The sequence below is a fragment of the Nicotiana sylvestris genome, chromosome 12, assembly GCF_000393655.2.
Source record: "Nicotiana sylvestris chromosome 12, ASM39365v2, whole genome shotgun sequence".
Classification (NCBI taxonomy): Eukaryota; Viridiplantae; Streptophyta; class Magnoliopsida; order Solanales; family Solanaceae; genus Nicotiana; species Nicotiana sylvestris.
This window is the reverse complement of record NC_091068.1, coordinates 54,797,755-54,814,077: the sequence shown is the minus strand read 5'-3', so window position 1 is coordinate 54,814,077 and position 16,323 is coordinate 54,797,755. Positions and strand designations below refer to the sequence as shown.

Here is a 16,323-nt window from a genome sequence, read left to right as displayed (position 1 = left end):
TAAGTAGTACTCACAGGAATGAAGTGCGCGGACTTGGTCAGCCGATCCACAATCACCCAAATAGTATCAAACTTCCTCGAAGTCCGTGGGAGCCCAACTATGAATCCATGGTGATCCGCTCCCACTTCCACTCTGGAATCTCTATCTTTTGAAGCAACTCACCCGGTTTTTGATGCTCGTATTTTATCTGCTGATAGTTGAGACACCGAGCTACAAACCCAACTATATCCTTCTTCATTCTCCTCCACCAATAGTGTTGTCTCAAATCATGGTACATCTTCGCGGCACCTATGGACTAGAATCAACTCTCGTAGCCAATCTACATTGGGCACACATATTCAGTCTTGCATCGTCAACACCCCATCATCTCCAATAGTCACATCCCTGGAATCATCGTGCTGAACCTTGTCCTTGCGAATAAGAAAATGAGGATCATCATACTGGTGCTCTCTGATGCGATCGAACAAGGAAGAACGAGAAACATCACAAGATAGGACCCAACTAGGCTCCAAAATATCCAATCTCACTAGCTGGTTGGCCAAAACCTGAACGTCAACTGCAAGAGGTCTCTCCCTAACAGGAATGAATGCAAGACTACCCATACTCACCGCCTTCCTACTCAAGGCATCGGCCACCACATTAGCCTTTCCTAGATGATATAGAATAGTAATATAATAGTCCTTTAGCAGCTCCAACCATCTCCACTACCTCAAATTGAGATCTTTCTATTTGAACAAGTGCTGGAGGCTACGATGATCAGTAAATACCTCACAAGATACACCATAGAGATAATGCCTCCAAATCTTCAACGCATGAACAATGACAGCCAACCCCAAATCATGAACAAGGTAGTTCTTCTCATGAGGCTTCAACTAACGCAAAACATAAGCAATCATTCTACCCTCCTGTATCAAAACACACCCAATACCAACCCGAGAAGAATCACAATATACTATATAAGAACCATAAACTGATGGTAGAACTAGAACTGAAGTTGTGGCCAAGGTAGTCTTGAGCTTTTGAAAGCTCGCCTTACACTCATCTGACCACCTGAAAGGAGCACCTTTTGGGTCAGTTTGGTCAAGAGAGATGTAATAGATGAGAAACCCTACATGACCCGACGGTAATAACCAGCCAAACCTAGAAAGCTCTGAATCTTTGTAGCCGAGGACGGTCTGGGCCAACTCTGAACCGCCTCTATCTTCTATAGATCAACCTGAATACCCCCATTGGACACCACGTGTCCCAAGAATGCCACTAAATTGATCCAAAACTCACACTTGAAGAACTTAGAATAAAGCTTCTCATCCCTCAACCGCTGCAATACAACCCTCATATGCTGAGCGTACTCCTCCTGGCTATGAGAGTACACTAAGATATCATCGATGCACACAATAACGAACGGGGTCAAGATAAGGCTGAGATGTTCATCAAATGCATGAACACTACTAGGGCGTTGGTCAGCCCAAAAGACATCACAAGGAACTCATAATGACCATAACAGGTCCTAGGAGTTGTCTTAAGAATGTCCGAGTCCCAAATCTTTAGTTGGTGATACCCAGACCTCAAATCAATCTTAGAAAACACTCTCGCTCCCTAAAGCTGGTCAAATAGATCATCAATACGAGGCAAAGGATACTTGTTCTTAATTGTGACTTTGTTCAACTGCCTGTAATCAATGCACATTCTCTTGGTACCATCCTTTTTCTTCACAAATAGAACTAGTGCACCCCAAGGTGACACGCTAGGCCGAATGAACCCCTTATCAAGGAGTTCCTGAAGCTGCTCCTTCAACTTCGTCAGTGCCATACGATACGTAGGAATAGAAATAGGCTGATTGCCCAATACCAAATCAATACCACAGTCAATATCCCTACCTGGTGGCGTGCCTGATAGGTCTACAGGAAACACATCCAGAAAATCTCGCACCACCAGAACAGAATCAATAGTATGGGTCTCTTTACGGACGTCTCTCACAAAGGCCAAATAAGAAAGACAACCTTTCCCAACCATCCGTTGGTCCTTCAGGTATAAAATCACTCTGCTGGGAACATAGTCTAAAGAACCTCGCCACTCAATCCGTGGCAAACCCGGCATCGCCTACGTCACAGTCTTAGCGTGACAATCCAGAATATTATGACATGGAGACATCCAATCCATACCCAATATCAAATTAAAATCAACCATACTAAGCAGCAACAGATCAACTCTAGCCTCTAACCCCTTAATAGTCACTACAACGACCTATACACACAATCTACAATAATAGTATCGCCCACCAGAGTAGATACATGAACAGATGAAACTAAAGATTCACTAGGCATATCCATATAAGGAGCAAAATACGATGATACATATGAATAGGTGGAACCAGGGTCAAATAATACAGAAGCATCTCGGTGACATACTGAGACAATACCTGTGATCATTGTGTCTGAAGCAATAGCATCTGGTCTGGCAAGGAGTGTATAGAAATGGGTCTGATTACCACTTGATCGACCTCCCCCTCTAAGGCGACCCCTAGCTGAATGAGCTCCACCTCGAGCTGGCTGGGCGGGCGATGAAGTAACTGGTGCTGAAGTCGAAGGCTGACTCCTCTGATGAGATGAACCTCCTGTAAAGTGGGGAGAGTACCTCTTGATATGAACCAAATCCCTGCACTCAAAGCAGCCTCTCCCTGCAAATGGCGGTGGGGACTAAAGGGAGCCCCAAACACCGGGATAACCACTAGAAGGACCCGACATAGATGAACCCTAAGCTGATGGTGCATGAGTCGAACTCTGAGATGGGAAGGCACTGAGAGATGAGTGACCCTGCTGAGAATTGTGAGAACCATGGCCAGATGATGCACCAGGGTGAATTGGATGAGCCGTCTGAGCATGCTTGTAGGGACGACCCCTGCCGTGGTGAAACTGATCTCCAGAAGGAACACACCAAAACTACCGGATCCACGAGTCCTCTTGGCCTCTTTCTCAACCCGCTCCTGGCAGCGGACAAACTCTATCTCTTGAGCAATGTCAACCACCTCGTCAAAAGTAGCACCAGTCACCCTCTCTCTAGTCATAAGCACCCGCAGCTAAAACATGGGGCCATCAATGAACCTCCTAATCATCTCTCTATCTGTGGGGACCAACCAAACAGTATGATGGGCTAACTCAGAGAATCTCATCTCGTACTGCGTCACAGTCATATCATCTTGACGCAACTACTCGAACTGTCTGCGCAGCTCCTCTCTACGAGACTGCGGCACATACTTTTCCAAGAAAAGAACGGAGAACTCCTGCCAAGTAAGTGGTGCTGCACCAACTGGCCTACGCCTCTCATAAGTCTCCCTCCAAGTGAAGGTAACCCCAGTGAATTGAAAAGTAGTGAACGAGACCCCACTAGTCTCCAAAATACCTGCTGTATGGAGGATCCTCTAACATCTGTCCAAGAAACCCTGGGCATCCTCTCCCTCTGTACCATTGAAAGACGGAGGCTGGAGTCTCCCAAACCTCTCCAATCTACGTTGCTCATCATCAGGTATGACAGGAACCACATAGTCCTGAGCAGTTGCAACCGGCTGGGCCGGTGGTTCCCTTGGTGTCTGGAGTCCCTGCACCACCTGCTCAGGTGTGTGGGCGGCAGGAGTCTGAGCACCTCCCCCAACTTGAGAAGTGGATGCCGTGGCCGGAACAAAGACCGCCTGAGCAAGACTAGTGCACACGGTCAAAATCTGAGCTAAGGCCTCTTGAAGGCCTAGAATAATAATGGCCACAGCTGGTGCCTGAGCTGGCCCTGCTGGTGCATCCACAACTGGGACCTGATCTTGAACTGGGGCAACTAGTGGATCTGCAGGTGCCTCCCTAGCTGCTGTGCGAGCTGCACCTCTACCCCGACCACTATCATAGTAGTCTTAGTGATAACGTGCAATAATTTTTATTTATATTATAACATAAATACTCTCAACTTAATGATTTATAATTAAGAAAAAAGTAATTCTTAATAGTCAACAATTTATTAAGAAAATTTGAGGATTTACAAAGTTAGTTACATACAATTGCATAAAATTCTATTAGGCGAGCCCAATATGTTGGGTGTTGGGCGTATCCGGGGCCTAAGCCCCGATGACCGAGGCGTAAGTCTCACGAAACTAAGGCCTCATTTGTTTGGACTTAATGCATGACTGAATCTTAATCATCCAGATCTCAGACATTAAGTGTGTTTGTTTTTAAAATCTGAATCTTAATTAGTGAGATCTTAATCATTAAGTGTTTTTTTTACTTCACAATCACTTAATGGGTTTGTATGATTAAGATCTATAACAGAAAGTTAATTTCATTAAGATACTATCACATATTCATATTAACTGACGCCACCGCCTGCCATTATCAACTACCACCATTCAACCACCCCCACCCCAGCACCACCACCACCACCACCACCACCACCATGCCACCATGCCACCATAATCCTCAATTATAGCCGCGAACATTATCGACCATCAACACCCACTATCCCCACCACTCCGACCTCCATATAGCATTCTCATCCACAATCATCACTCATCCACCTCAACTACCACAATTGACTACTCCATCACCATCAACAACCACAACCGAAACTGCCCATCAATAATAACCTACCACCACCCACCACTACCTTCCTCAGTCAAAACTGCTACCACCATCCACCATTATTAACTATCACCACCTACCACCACCATCCTCAATCATAATTGCCACCACTACCAATCACTACTAGCTACTAGCACGAACCGCCATCATCAACCAAAACTACCACCGTCTCTAGTTAGCATTCATCCGTTAGACATCACCAATAACAACTATCATATTTTAAAAAACTATATATTTTATTGATAGAATATTAGATTAGTTAGTATTTCATTTGAATTTTATGTTTATTAATTTTCAAATAAAGATAAATTTTATACATTCAAATATTAAAAATCAAACAATCTTAATTATTTCTATTCTAATCTTAATACACATCTTAATATATTCAAATGTGTATTAAGATACACATCTTGATATTCAGATATGCAGATTCATACATTTTAATTTAATAAAAACAAATGAGGTCTACGTCCTACATGGCTACACATAAGCCGAGGAGCTCTGCCTTTAAAAACAAAAAACAAATCATAGCATAGAACTAAAACAATTCTGGTAAATTTTATTTTCGTCCGTCATCGGTGTACTTTGCCAGTCTTTGCCAGGTGTAGAGGAGCATACTGGAATATTTCAAACACGAGGGAGCATTGCGCAAAAATTGAAAAAGAAGTGACTGCTTAGGCATAACATAATCAAGGATGTCAATGACGAATGTTTCTTTCTTTACAACTCAATGTATCAGTAGTGATCAACCGGCTTCTATCACAAGGTTTCTCTCTCTTCCATGATCTGTTCTATTTTTTCCAATATAGTGCGTATCTCATTCATATTTCATAGCTAAAAAGTTAATATCTAAATATACTGCCACAAGTTCTTCATTGAAGCTTGCTGGATCTTCTACTGTGATTTCGCATTCATTTTTTATTTCTGATCTTTCGAAATTCGCCTATTGTGATGATTTTTTTGAAATTGACAAGTGATTGGCTTCTCCTCTCCAAGGAAAACTGAAGTCGAAATTGACATTTGGGGGTTTTTGTACTTGTTTCAGCAGGGTCTTGAATTGAAGGCACATACATATATATCCTTTAAAATTTGGGAAATACCGATGAAAGTTTGGAGTTTGACAAAAAAACAAACAGTGAAATAGAAGATTGAAGGCTGGGTGCGAATCAGTCTCGGGGGAGACCGTCATCGGACGGTGGTTCGGGAATATGGTATTTCCTGCGCCCTAGTCCACCACAGCCTTATTCTCTCCAATACCTTCCTCAAATGGATTTTGTCAGCCGTCACGCCACTGACCACCACCAACCTCCAACTTCTGAATCCACCACATCCTCCTCTTCTGCTCCACCCTCCTCCTCTCATGCCCATGGCTCCGAAGAGCCCGAGTACTTGGCCCGTTACATGGTTGTCAAACACTCCTGGCGAGGTCGATACAAAAGGATTCTTTGCATTTCAAATTTCACTTTGATTACACTGGATCCCGGTACATTATCAGTCACTAACTCATACGATGTTGGGAGTGATTATGATGGTGCGGCCCCTATTATTGGGAGAGACGACAATTCAAATGAGTTTACCATAAGTGTGAGGACTGATGGCCGCGGGAAGTTCAAGGCTATGAAGTTCTCTTCCAAGTATAGAGCAAGCATTTTGACTGAGTTGCATAGAATTAGGTGGAATAAGCTTGGAGTGGTTGCAGAGTTCCCTGTTTTGCATCTAAGGAGGAGGACTTCTGAGTGGGTTCCTTTTGTAAGTGCTTTTTTCCCTTGTGTGATATTAATAGCTAGCAGCACTCTTATAATATTAGCTGCAGATACTTGTTTCTGTGGTGGATGCTTTTTCTTTTAACTTCTTTGAAAATATGATTTATACAGCGAGAATCATTCAGGGAACAATGGTATTAGTTAAAACCAAGTGTTCCCTATCAGAATGTACTTGCCACCAAAAAGGAGTTTAGAATGTTGTTAAAACACCAAGTTTGAGTTGATACAGGAACAGTGAGATTGGTAGTGAGGACATGATGATTCAATGCTTTTTCAATATATCTTTTGTAATATTTGGCTGCAAGTGTCTTTTATTAAGGTGGGAAGCCCTGGAAAGTACATGTGGACAGCTTATTTGCTTTATGATCTTTGTCTGTCGATAAGAATAATTCCTTTTAGTTTTGAGTCGTTGGAGAGTTTTTAATTTTGCAACAACTAATGGATTTTACTGTTTCTGTCTCTAATTGTCCCTATATGTTGGGCTGAACCAAGAAAGCAGACTAAGGTACTTGGATTTAGTTGAGAACAAAACTGGATTGAATGATTATGATGAGTAGTTGGGCTTAAGGATTCGTAACTTTATCTTCATATAGGCTATTTCAATCCACTACTATTTATCAACTGGGACAACTATTACTTCTATGAGAATGGGGATTTGAGTGGGTAACTGTTTGTCATAAGATGATATGGGTTAAGTTTAGGTGCAACCAACATATCCTGGGATGCAAGCACCAACATGTCCTTCGTGTATAAAGTAGATATCTTGCTTTACGCTTATAGGTCAAGCCTATTAATTTGTAGGCCGTGGTCACTTTTTATATCTTGATGCTAGTCTTTGAAATTTTTCTTTGTGTGTGCGTGTGCACTCTTTCCTTCTCTTTTGGTTATTGAAAGATCCACAAATCATTGGAACACAGTATGTGATGCAAGATCAAGAATCCAAGAAATTTAAGAAGTCCAAGAATCCATTCAATTAGAGTTTCTTTTCCATAAATATTCGGATTTCTTATTTTTTGTTTCCTAATAATTTGATTCTTGTTTTGATAGGATTATATTTATAGCTCTAGTCAAACTAGGATTGTTAGTTGGTAATCCATTTTTGTTAAAATTCTTTTTCCTAAATTAGGTAGGATAGGTTTTCTTAGCCTTATTCTTATTTTAATTTAATTAGGATTAATTTTTTTTAACCTCCATCAATTTTACTCATTGTAAGGCCTATTTGAAGGGCTCAAAAAATAAAAATGGGTGTTTAGTTTATTTAGGCTCTTGCTTCAAAAACATGATTTCTATTTTGTTTATTTCTTCTTCCTTTATTGAGCGCTTCTTGCAATCTTGCGGGATTGAAGAACGAGTGGGTAAGGTTCTTTCCAACTACATTCTTCTCACGTGAGTTTAAAGAACGCTTTCTCTAGTTTTGAGAAAAACTTTAGCGGGGTACTTTTGTTTTTCTCTCTTTGTGCTTGAGGGGTGCAAAACCTTGAAAGTACATCAGTATGGCAGATCTGGTGAAATTATTTATGTTCCATTTGCCATCCCAGTTGGTGATACATACTAGGCAGTCATTCTGGATCTACTTGGGTTTTCAGGTGTCCGGTCCCTGAAACTGTGACACCTTGATATCTTATAATGAGTTTGGGGACTTGGTCCTCTGCTTACAATTGCTATTGGCATATGGCATAAAATGTTCATTAATTGAATTACTGAATGCTTTCAAATTATACCTTTTTTGTAGAAGAAATTCTTTTGTGAATTGTCTATAGCTCTTGAGCTTTTTTGCTTTCGAATTGTAAAGATGGAAAAGATAATTTTTAATATTTCTTCTTGTTTCCTGTCTCAAGAGTTAGCTCATCTTCCCAAAAGTCCATGCTTGAAGCATTAGTGGCAAAATATTTGCAGTTAGCCTTCACTTTTTCCTTTTTTTGGTAATTAAGCATTTTATTAATCACCAAGTATTCAATTAAAAAACACAGCTTAGCCCACACAGCTCCTGTCTCCAAACAAAGAAAATCCAGAATCCCTCGTACACATAAAACACAGAACTATACTACACAGAACCAAAAACAACAATTCTATAGTAAGTCTCTAGCTCCTCCCGTTGCTCTTAGACTGCATACAGATGCATTTAGCTTAGCTAAGCTGTCCACTACTCTTGTTACTTATTAAAAAATCATGCAGTTTCTCTCACACCAAATGGCATGAACACTTTCGGCATACAACATCTTCATAACTTGTGCTTGCTTAGACTTCCGCCTTCTGCAGGACCCATAGTTGCTGCTACTCGCAAGAAGCGATAACCCCTTGTCTCCATTGTACCCATTGAAGTAACCTTACCCACAAGCTCTTTGGGAAAACACATTCATCGTAGATGGGCACTTGTTTCAGGTTGACTCTGACATAACACACAAACTGGATCCAGTTCGATACCCCATTTGGCCAGTCTATCAATTGTGTTCAACCCCTCATGTAATTGAGTCCACATTGTAAACACTGTTTTAGGTCTAGCATTATTTTTTAATAACAGACATCTCCATGGTAACTTTATATGTTGCTTGGACTCAGGTGTGGGTGTCCGATACGGATGCAGATCTAGTGGGGTAAGATCTTTCATGATCTAAATCTAAAATTCGGGAATACATATCCAGTTACAAATACGGATGGGGAGATTCGACTAAAAATAATTTAAATTTCTAAAAGTAAAGTTATAAATTTATCTCTAAATTATGAGAAATTATGTGGAAAGCTTACAAGGTATTTTGAGAAGGAAAAAATATTGACTAAAACGAGAAACCGAAAAGGAGATAATATGATTAGAGGAAAAGGACTGACGTAGAAATTTCTATATACAAGGTATTTCATTTTCTTCAATTTCACCCTACTTGTTATTTGATTTTAGAATTCATTGTATTTGTCCCAAATTTTCTCGTTGATTTTGGTCAAAGTACCCAAAATCGGTTGACCAGCCACACCCACACCCATGTCGTATCATCGTGGGTGCGACACTGAAAGTGAAGAGTCCGAACAACTTAGGTTCCTTTGGATGGACTCCAATTAGTTGTGTGTGTGTATGTGTGTGTGTGTGTATATATATATATATACATATATATCTGATCGTGCTCTGATTCTTGTTGCATTGACTTGTATCTGGCTCAGTTAATCTCTTGCTTCTAATATTTTCCTAACCATCTAGTTGGTTTGGCGAGGAATAGGCATGTTACTTAACTGGTGGCCTTTGATGTAGTAGGAGTGGATCCACTTACCCCAGAGTTTGTCCTGCTTACATTCTAAATCCCAACATACTTTTGCTATAATTGCCTTGTTCCGTATCTTGAGATTGGTTAGATTAAATCCACCACAGATTTTGGTAAGCACATTTGCTCTCAAGCTACCAGTGCTTTTTTAGTTATAGTATTGGACCCTGACCAGATGTAACTTCTAAAGTAAGCCTCAATGGTCTTAGTTACCCTAGCAGGCAATGAAAATAGCTGGGACCAATAGGCTTGGATTTCAAATATCACATGCTTCATTAGTTGAATCCTCCCTGTGTATGTCAACTTCTTAGCACTCCATGATGACATTCTTGCTACAATCTTCTCTATGATGGGATGCCATTGAACCAAAGACAACTTTATAGTAGCTAATGGTATCCCAAACATCTAAATGGCGAGTCCCCTTGAGAGTAACCAAGTTGCTGGAGGATCTCAAGCCTTACGGTAGGTTTAACACCACTAAAATACACACAACTTTTGGATATAAACCTGAAGCCTTGAAAATTGTATGAACTTCTTATGTAGTAGCTTTACAAGACATAAGGTCATCTCTTGCAAAAAGCAGTAGATGGTATTTGAATTCCATCTCTGTTGCGAGGTTCATTTAGATTTCTACTCAGGTATTCCATTGCAAGTTCAAACAAGAGTGGGACATTGGGTCACTCGACTTAACCCTCTAGTTGCATCAAATGGTTCATCTGGCTCCCTGTTGATATATAGAGCAATTGACAATTTTGATGCATATCCTAGCCCTTCCCGAACTTGTTCAACAAATGCCCACTCCACTGAGTCATATGCCTTCTGCATGTCCACTTTAATCATGCACCTAGGAGAGATTTGTTTTCTTGCATGTGCTTTTACCATCTCATGAGCCAATATCACATTATGAGCTAATTTCCTACCATGATAAATCCATCTTGTGTTTCACTAACAACAAATGCAATTGTCTTCTGAATCCTTTATGCGAACACCTTAGCTACAAGTTTATATAAAACTGTACAACATGCTTTCTGCGTTGCGCGGACTCTTCATTTTACTTACCGCACTCGTGTCGACACGACATTGGTACTAGTAAATGTGTGGGATTCGTACTGGGTTTGGTCAATTGAGATCGAGTACTTTGACTACAATCCACAACAAATTTGAGGAAAAATAAAAAATGAAAATGAAAGATTGTACTAGTGCTAGTGCCTACAACTTGAGAAATTCTCAAAATGAAAGATTGAATTATTGGTTGCATTCCACAACCTACAATTAAGTTTTTCACAGAATATCTTCTCATAATTTAGGATATTTTTATAGATCTACTTTTAGAATTTTGAACTATTTTTAGCTGAATCCCCACCCCCATATCCGTACTTGGATCTATACCCCCGAATCTTAATGTTTAGATTATGAAAGATCCGACCTCTAGATTCGCACCTAGATTGGATGCCTGCACCCAAGTCCGAGCAACATAGCAATAGCATGCTATAGGTCTTTATTCCTTGAGTGTAGTAGGGTTAAATGTTTTAGAAATTAGAGTAATAGCTGTACAATTTATAGCTCTGTACATCTAATGAATGACTCTCCTGTTTCCTCATGGATCCAACTATTAGGTTCGCGGTCCGTGCCTATATTAACACTTCTCCATTTGCGAACTTTTAAGAAGTCATCTCTTGGTTCGTTGATTCCCAGTTCTAAAAAAATCCAGGACTGCACACACTTGCTTCTGCTTTAATTATATGCCATGTCTTCTTGAAGAAAATTGCATTGTACCCATCCACACCTGGGTCTTTGTCATCACCTATAGAGCAAAGACCTTCATATATTCTGTCACATCTTTACACAAATCAAGCTACTGATGATGTGATAATGTTGGTCCTTGCTTCATGAGAACAGCTGGAAAAGTATGTGCAGTAGATCCCATTAATGATTTATAGAACATGATGATTTCTTCTCTACTGTCTCCGCTATTAGTCAATCTACCTCCATTTAATGCTGTGAGTTCCACAATGTGTTTGTGCTACTTTTTTCTCCTTCAACACAGCTGAGAAGTATTTATTGTTGGAGTCTCCTAGCTTTATCCAGTTAACCCTTGCTTTCTTCTTCAAGATACTTTCCTCTATCATAGACCACTTTTCTAGTTGTAGTAAAGCTTATTTCTCCTGTATAGCCAGCTCATCAGTGTATTGCTATTGTATTTGTATTCTGCAATCTCCTTAAGTCAGCTCTAGCATTATCAATCTTCTGACTTATGCTTTTGAATTCATCATTGTTCAACTTCCTCCGATGTGATCTCAATAACTTCAATTTTACCTAGACAGTTTTGGTCTTGCCATAAGATAGCTTGTTAGCCCATTCCCTTTCCAGAATATGCAAGAATTGTGGATGGTCAGCCCATACATTAAAGAACTTGAACGGAACCTTAAAACTATGTTGACCATCAACAAAAGATTGAAACATTGGTGAGTGATCAGATATGAAAGGCCCCATACATTAAAGAACTTGAACGGAACCTTAAAACCCTGTTGACCATCAACAAAGGATTTAAACATTGGTGAGTGATCAGATATGAAAGGCCCCATACTTAGAAATAACATTACCATACTGCACCATAATTCATCATTCCCCAATGATCTACCAGCCTAGTATACACTGTATTTCCACCAGCTTGTTGGAACATGTGTAATCTAAGTTGCTCGGACACGACAATTTGAGTGTCGTAACTGTGTCGACACGACACGGGTAAGGGTGTGGGATCTGTGTCGGATCTGGTCAGGCAACATCGGGTGCGTTGCCCAAAAATTTTCCCAGTTGATTTCACTAAGTAAAGATCTGAAGAGATGAGAAACGAAATACCTTAATTTCACTGCTATGTAGTAATTTATACTAGTCCTTTTATCTTCTTTGAAGCTTTTTGTCTTGGTCAATCTTCTTGTTCATGTTGTATGTTTCTAAAATCAAGAGCTCGTGGGAAGGGCTCGAATGAGTTTTGAGTTTTGTATCGGAAAAAAAGACACATGGAAAATGTTTTGCTGGGGAAATGTCTCAGAGATGGAAAGAGAAGAGGCAGCAGAGAATGGATGAAGAAGAAAGGGACAAATTAGGAAGTGAATACTTTTTAATTGACAACACATATTTTTCCAATTGTTTATGAGATAATGGGGTTACATAATGGAGTGTTTCAGGCCTTTAGCTGCCTCCCATCAAATTACAAAAAGAAGTACTGTAGCACTTTTAAAAAAGCGAGCTTTTTGACCATATTAATATAAGTAGGCCTTTAGCTCTCTCCCATCAAATTATAGCTGTCTCCTCTATAGCCACGTTATGTAGCAAATATTAATATAAGTGTGCTTTGAGCTTCAATTTTTTGATTTGCGCAAAACAAAAAAGAATAAAGAAGAATAAGTTATATTTATAAGATTTTATATTATATACGTTAAGACTATCAAGACTGTTAGGGCACTTTAACCGATTATAGTAGGCTAATATCTTATAGGTAAGTACTCCACATAATTTAGAGATATATTTATTTTTATTTTTAAATTATTTTTAGCCGGATCCCCGCACCCGTGTCGGTTTTAGGATTCGTATCCCCAAATCTTAAAATTTTTATCTTAAAGGATCCGACCTCTAGATCCGCACCCATGTCAGATACCCGTACCCGTGTCAGAGCAACTTAGTGTGTAATACTCTTCTCACCATGGTAGTTCGGTTGAGCAGTAGTCCATGAATGCAGTCAGAGAAGTCTTCAATTTCTGCGTGGGACACGAGGGTATAGTAATGCATTGAAATTCCGATTAACCATGGTTTTGTAATCTGTGTTAGTTTGATAGTTAAATAGTAGTAAATAACCCTAATCCCATATGTATTAGGAGTAGGATATGTATTATATATGTATATAGGGCTCATTGTATCATTGTCAATATTAATCAATAATATTTTCTCCCGTGCATTCTCACATGGTATCAAAGCATTGGTGAGATAATTATCGTTGTGCGTCATTCCAACGACATCCAGGAAGAAATCAGTCGTCACCATGCAATTTTCTGGTGACTTAAGTAGTTGTTTACGTCAATGGGGTTTGTGCAAATTCCAACACCGCCACAAGATTCTCCTGTCACCTGCGACCAAACCCCAGTGACACCTTCGGCAGAACACTTCACACACGCCATCACGCGCTTCCGGCAGTTAGGGTTCCAGCGAGAGTGTCACCTCACGCGCCGACGAGAGTGAGGTAGTTTTCCGGCATCTTTCAAGTTCAATTTTTCTACTGGGCTGGTCGCCTGTCTCTTCCGACTCAACCCATCAAGATTTTGTGGTTTCTCAGTTACCGGAAAAGTGTTTTCCAGTAAGAGCAGTGGTTTTTTTGGCAAGAGGCTGTTTCCGGTTAGATTTCGAAAAAGCTTCTTTAGGACAGTGTCCTCTCCTCACAAATTCGAGCCTACCCAACCAATTTAAATCAAATTCTGACCACTTTTATATTTTTCTGGCGTGAACAGTGATTTTTTCCGGCGTGAACAGTAATTTCCAAAAAATTTCTGCTTTTTCCGGTGCAATATTATAATGGCATTCATACCTGAAGCCTTTTACTCATAATCCGTTGGATTAAATGCAATGAATCCAATCCAGATGGTTTCTTTACTGGATTATATTGAGTTCCTTCAGTACAAAGCACGTAAACAGACATCTTCAGGATTAGCCTCCGTTGTTCCAACAGATAGTAGCATGACTTGTGTCTCCCAATTTTCAACTTCTGAGTCTTGGGTCATTAATTCAGGTGCATCTGATCATATTTCGGGAAATAAATCTCTTTTCACTAGTATTTCATACTCTCAATCTCTTCCAACAGTCACAATGGCCAATGGGTCTCAAACCATGGCAACTGCAATAGGTCAAGCAAGTCCACTTCCTTCCTTACCTTTAGACTCAGTTCTTTATGTTCCCGGTAGTCCTCTTAATCTCATAGCCGTTAGTCGCTTAGCCAAATCACCTAAATCTGCTGTTTTATTTCTTGATGACCTTGTTTTTATTCAAGAACGCAATACAGGGCGGATCATTTGTACCGGACATGAATCAGATGGACTTTATTACCTTATCCTTGCAAAATCACATGGACTCGCATCTTGTCTTCCTCCAGTAACTTGTCCGTTACTGATTCACCAGATTTATTACATAAACGGTTAGGACATCCCAGTTTGTCAAAACTTCAGAAAATGGTACCTGGCTTATCTCACTTGTCCACTCTAGAGTGTGAGTCATGTCAGCTCGGTAAGCATACCCGCTCCCATTTCCCGCGACGTCTTGATAATCGAGCAGAGTCACATTTTACCTTAGTCCATTCAGATGTTTTCATTGATGATTATTCCCGGTGCACTTAGATATTTTTGATGAAAAATCGATCCGAGTTGTTTTCTATTTTCCAAACCTTCCATGCAGAAATTCAAAATCAATTTGGGGTTTCTCTCCGTACATATCGTAGTGATAATGCCCTAGAGTATTTGTCTTCCCCATTTCAGCAGTTTATGAACTCCCATGAGATTATTTATCAAACATCTTGTCCGTACACATCCCAACAAAAGGGGGTAGCTGAAAGAAAGAATAGACATCTTATTGAAACTGCTCGTACCCTACTCATACAATCTCATGTTCCGCTGCGTTTTTGGGGATGCAGTTCTTACATCTTGTTATCTTATTAATCGTATGCCATCTTCAGCTATCCAGAATCAAGTTTCATTCTCTGTCCAGTTTCCCCACTTACCTTTGTTCTCTCTTCCACCCCGTATCTTTGGGAGTACGTGTTTGTTCATGACCTTACCCCAGGAAAAGATAAGTTAGCTCCTCGTGCTCTTAAGTGCATATTTCTGGGTTACTCGAGAACGCAAAAGGGATATCAATGTTATTCTCCTGACTTTCAGCGATTTCCTATGTCTGCTGATGTTACCTTCTTTGAAACCCAATCATACTTCACAGGTCCAGTTAATCACTTGGATATTTCTGAGGTGCTACCAGTTCCTTCTTTTGGAGATTCAGTCACTATTTCCCATCATCTTACTCCGTAGCTCCACCACCTACAGTTCCAGTTGCAACTCCACCACCTATAGCTCCAATGCCACCACTGAGTCCAGTGCCACCACCTAGTCCAGTTCCACCAACTATAGCTCCAGTGCCACCACCTAGTCCAGTTCAACCTTCTACATCTCCACCACTCTTGACTTATCATCGTCGTCCGCGCCCAACATCAGGCCCAGCTGATTCACGTCCTGCACCTGACCCTGCTAATACTGCGGACTTGCCTCCTCTTAATCAACTGGTTGCACTACGAAAAGGTATACGGTCCACACTTAATCCTAATCCTCATTATGTCGGTTTAAGTTACCATCGTCTGTCCTCATCCCATTGTGCATTTGTGTCATCTTTGTCCTCTATTTCCATCCCTAAGTCTACAGGTGAAGCACTGTCTCATCCCGGATGGCGACATGCTATGCTTGACGAGATGTCTGCTTTACATACGAGTGGTGCTTGGGAGCTTGTTCCTCTTCCTTCGGGTAAATCGGCTGTTGGTTGTCGTTGGGTGTATGCAGTCAAAGTTGGTCCAGATGGCCAGGTTGATCGACTTAAGGCTCGTCTTGTTGGCAAAGGGTATACTCAGATATTTGGACTCTATTACAGTGATACTTTCTCTCCCGTGGCTAA

The 16,323-nt window shown here is 40.5% G+C and overlaps 1 protein-coding gene across 3 annotated transcripts in view; it reads left to right on the top strand.

The window, feature by feature from the left end:
- Nucleotides 1-5,234: 5,234 nt before the first annotated feature.
- The window catches only part of LOC104248447 (dnaJ homolog subfamily C GRV2), a 66,489-nt gene continuing 55,400 nt past the window's right edge, over nucleotides 5,235-16,323 (top strand). The window contains exons 1-2 of one of the 3 annotated variants that reach the window (XM_009804697.2): nucleotides 5,235-5,382; nucleotides 5,662-6,365. In XM_009804697.2, coding sequence (XP_009802999.1) covers nucleotides 5,883-6,365 — 483 coding nt within the window. In that variant the 5' untranslated portion in view covers nucleotides 5,235-5,382; nucleotides 5,662-5,882. The other 2 variants (XM_009804699.2, XM_009804700.2) reach the window with 2 other exon arrangements.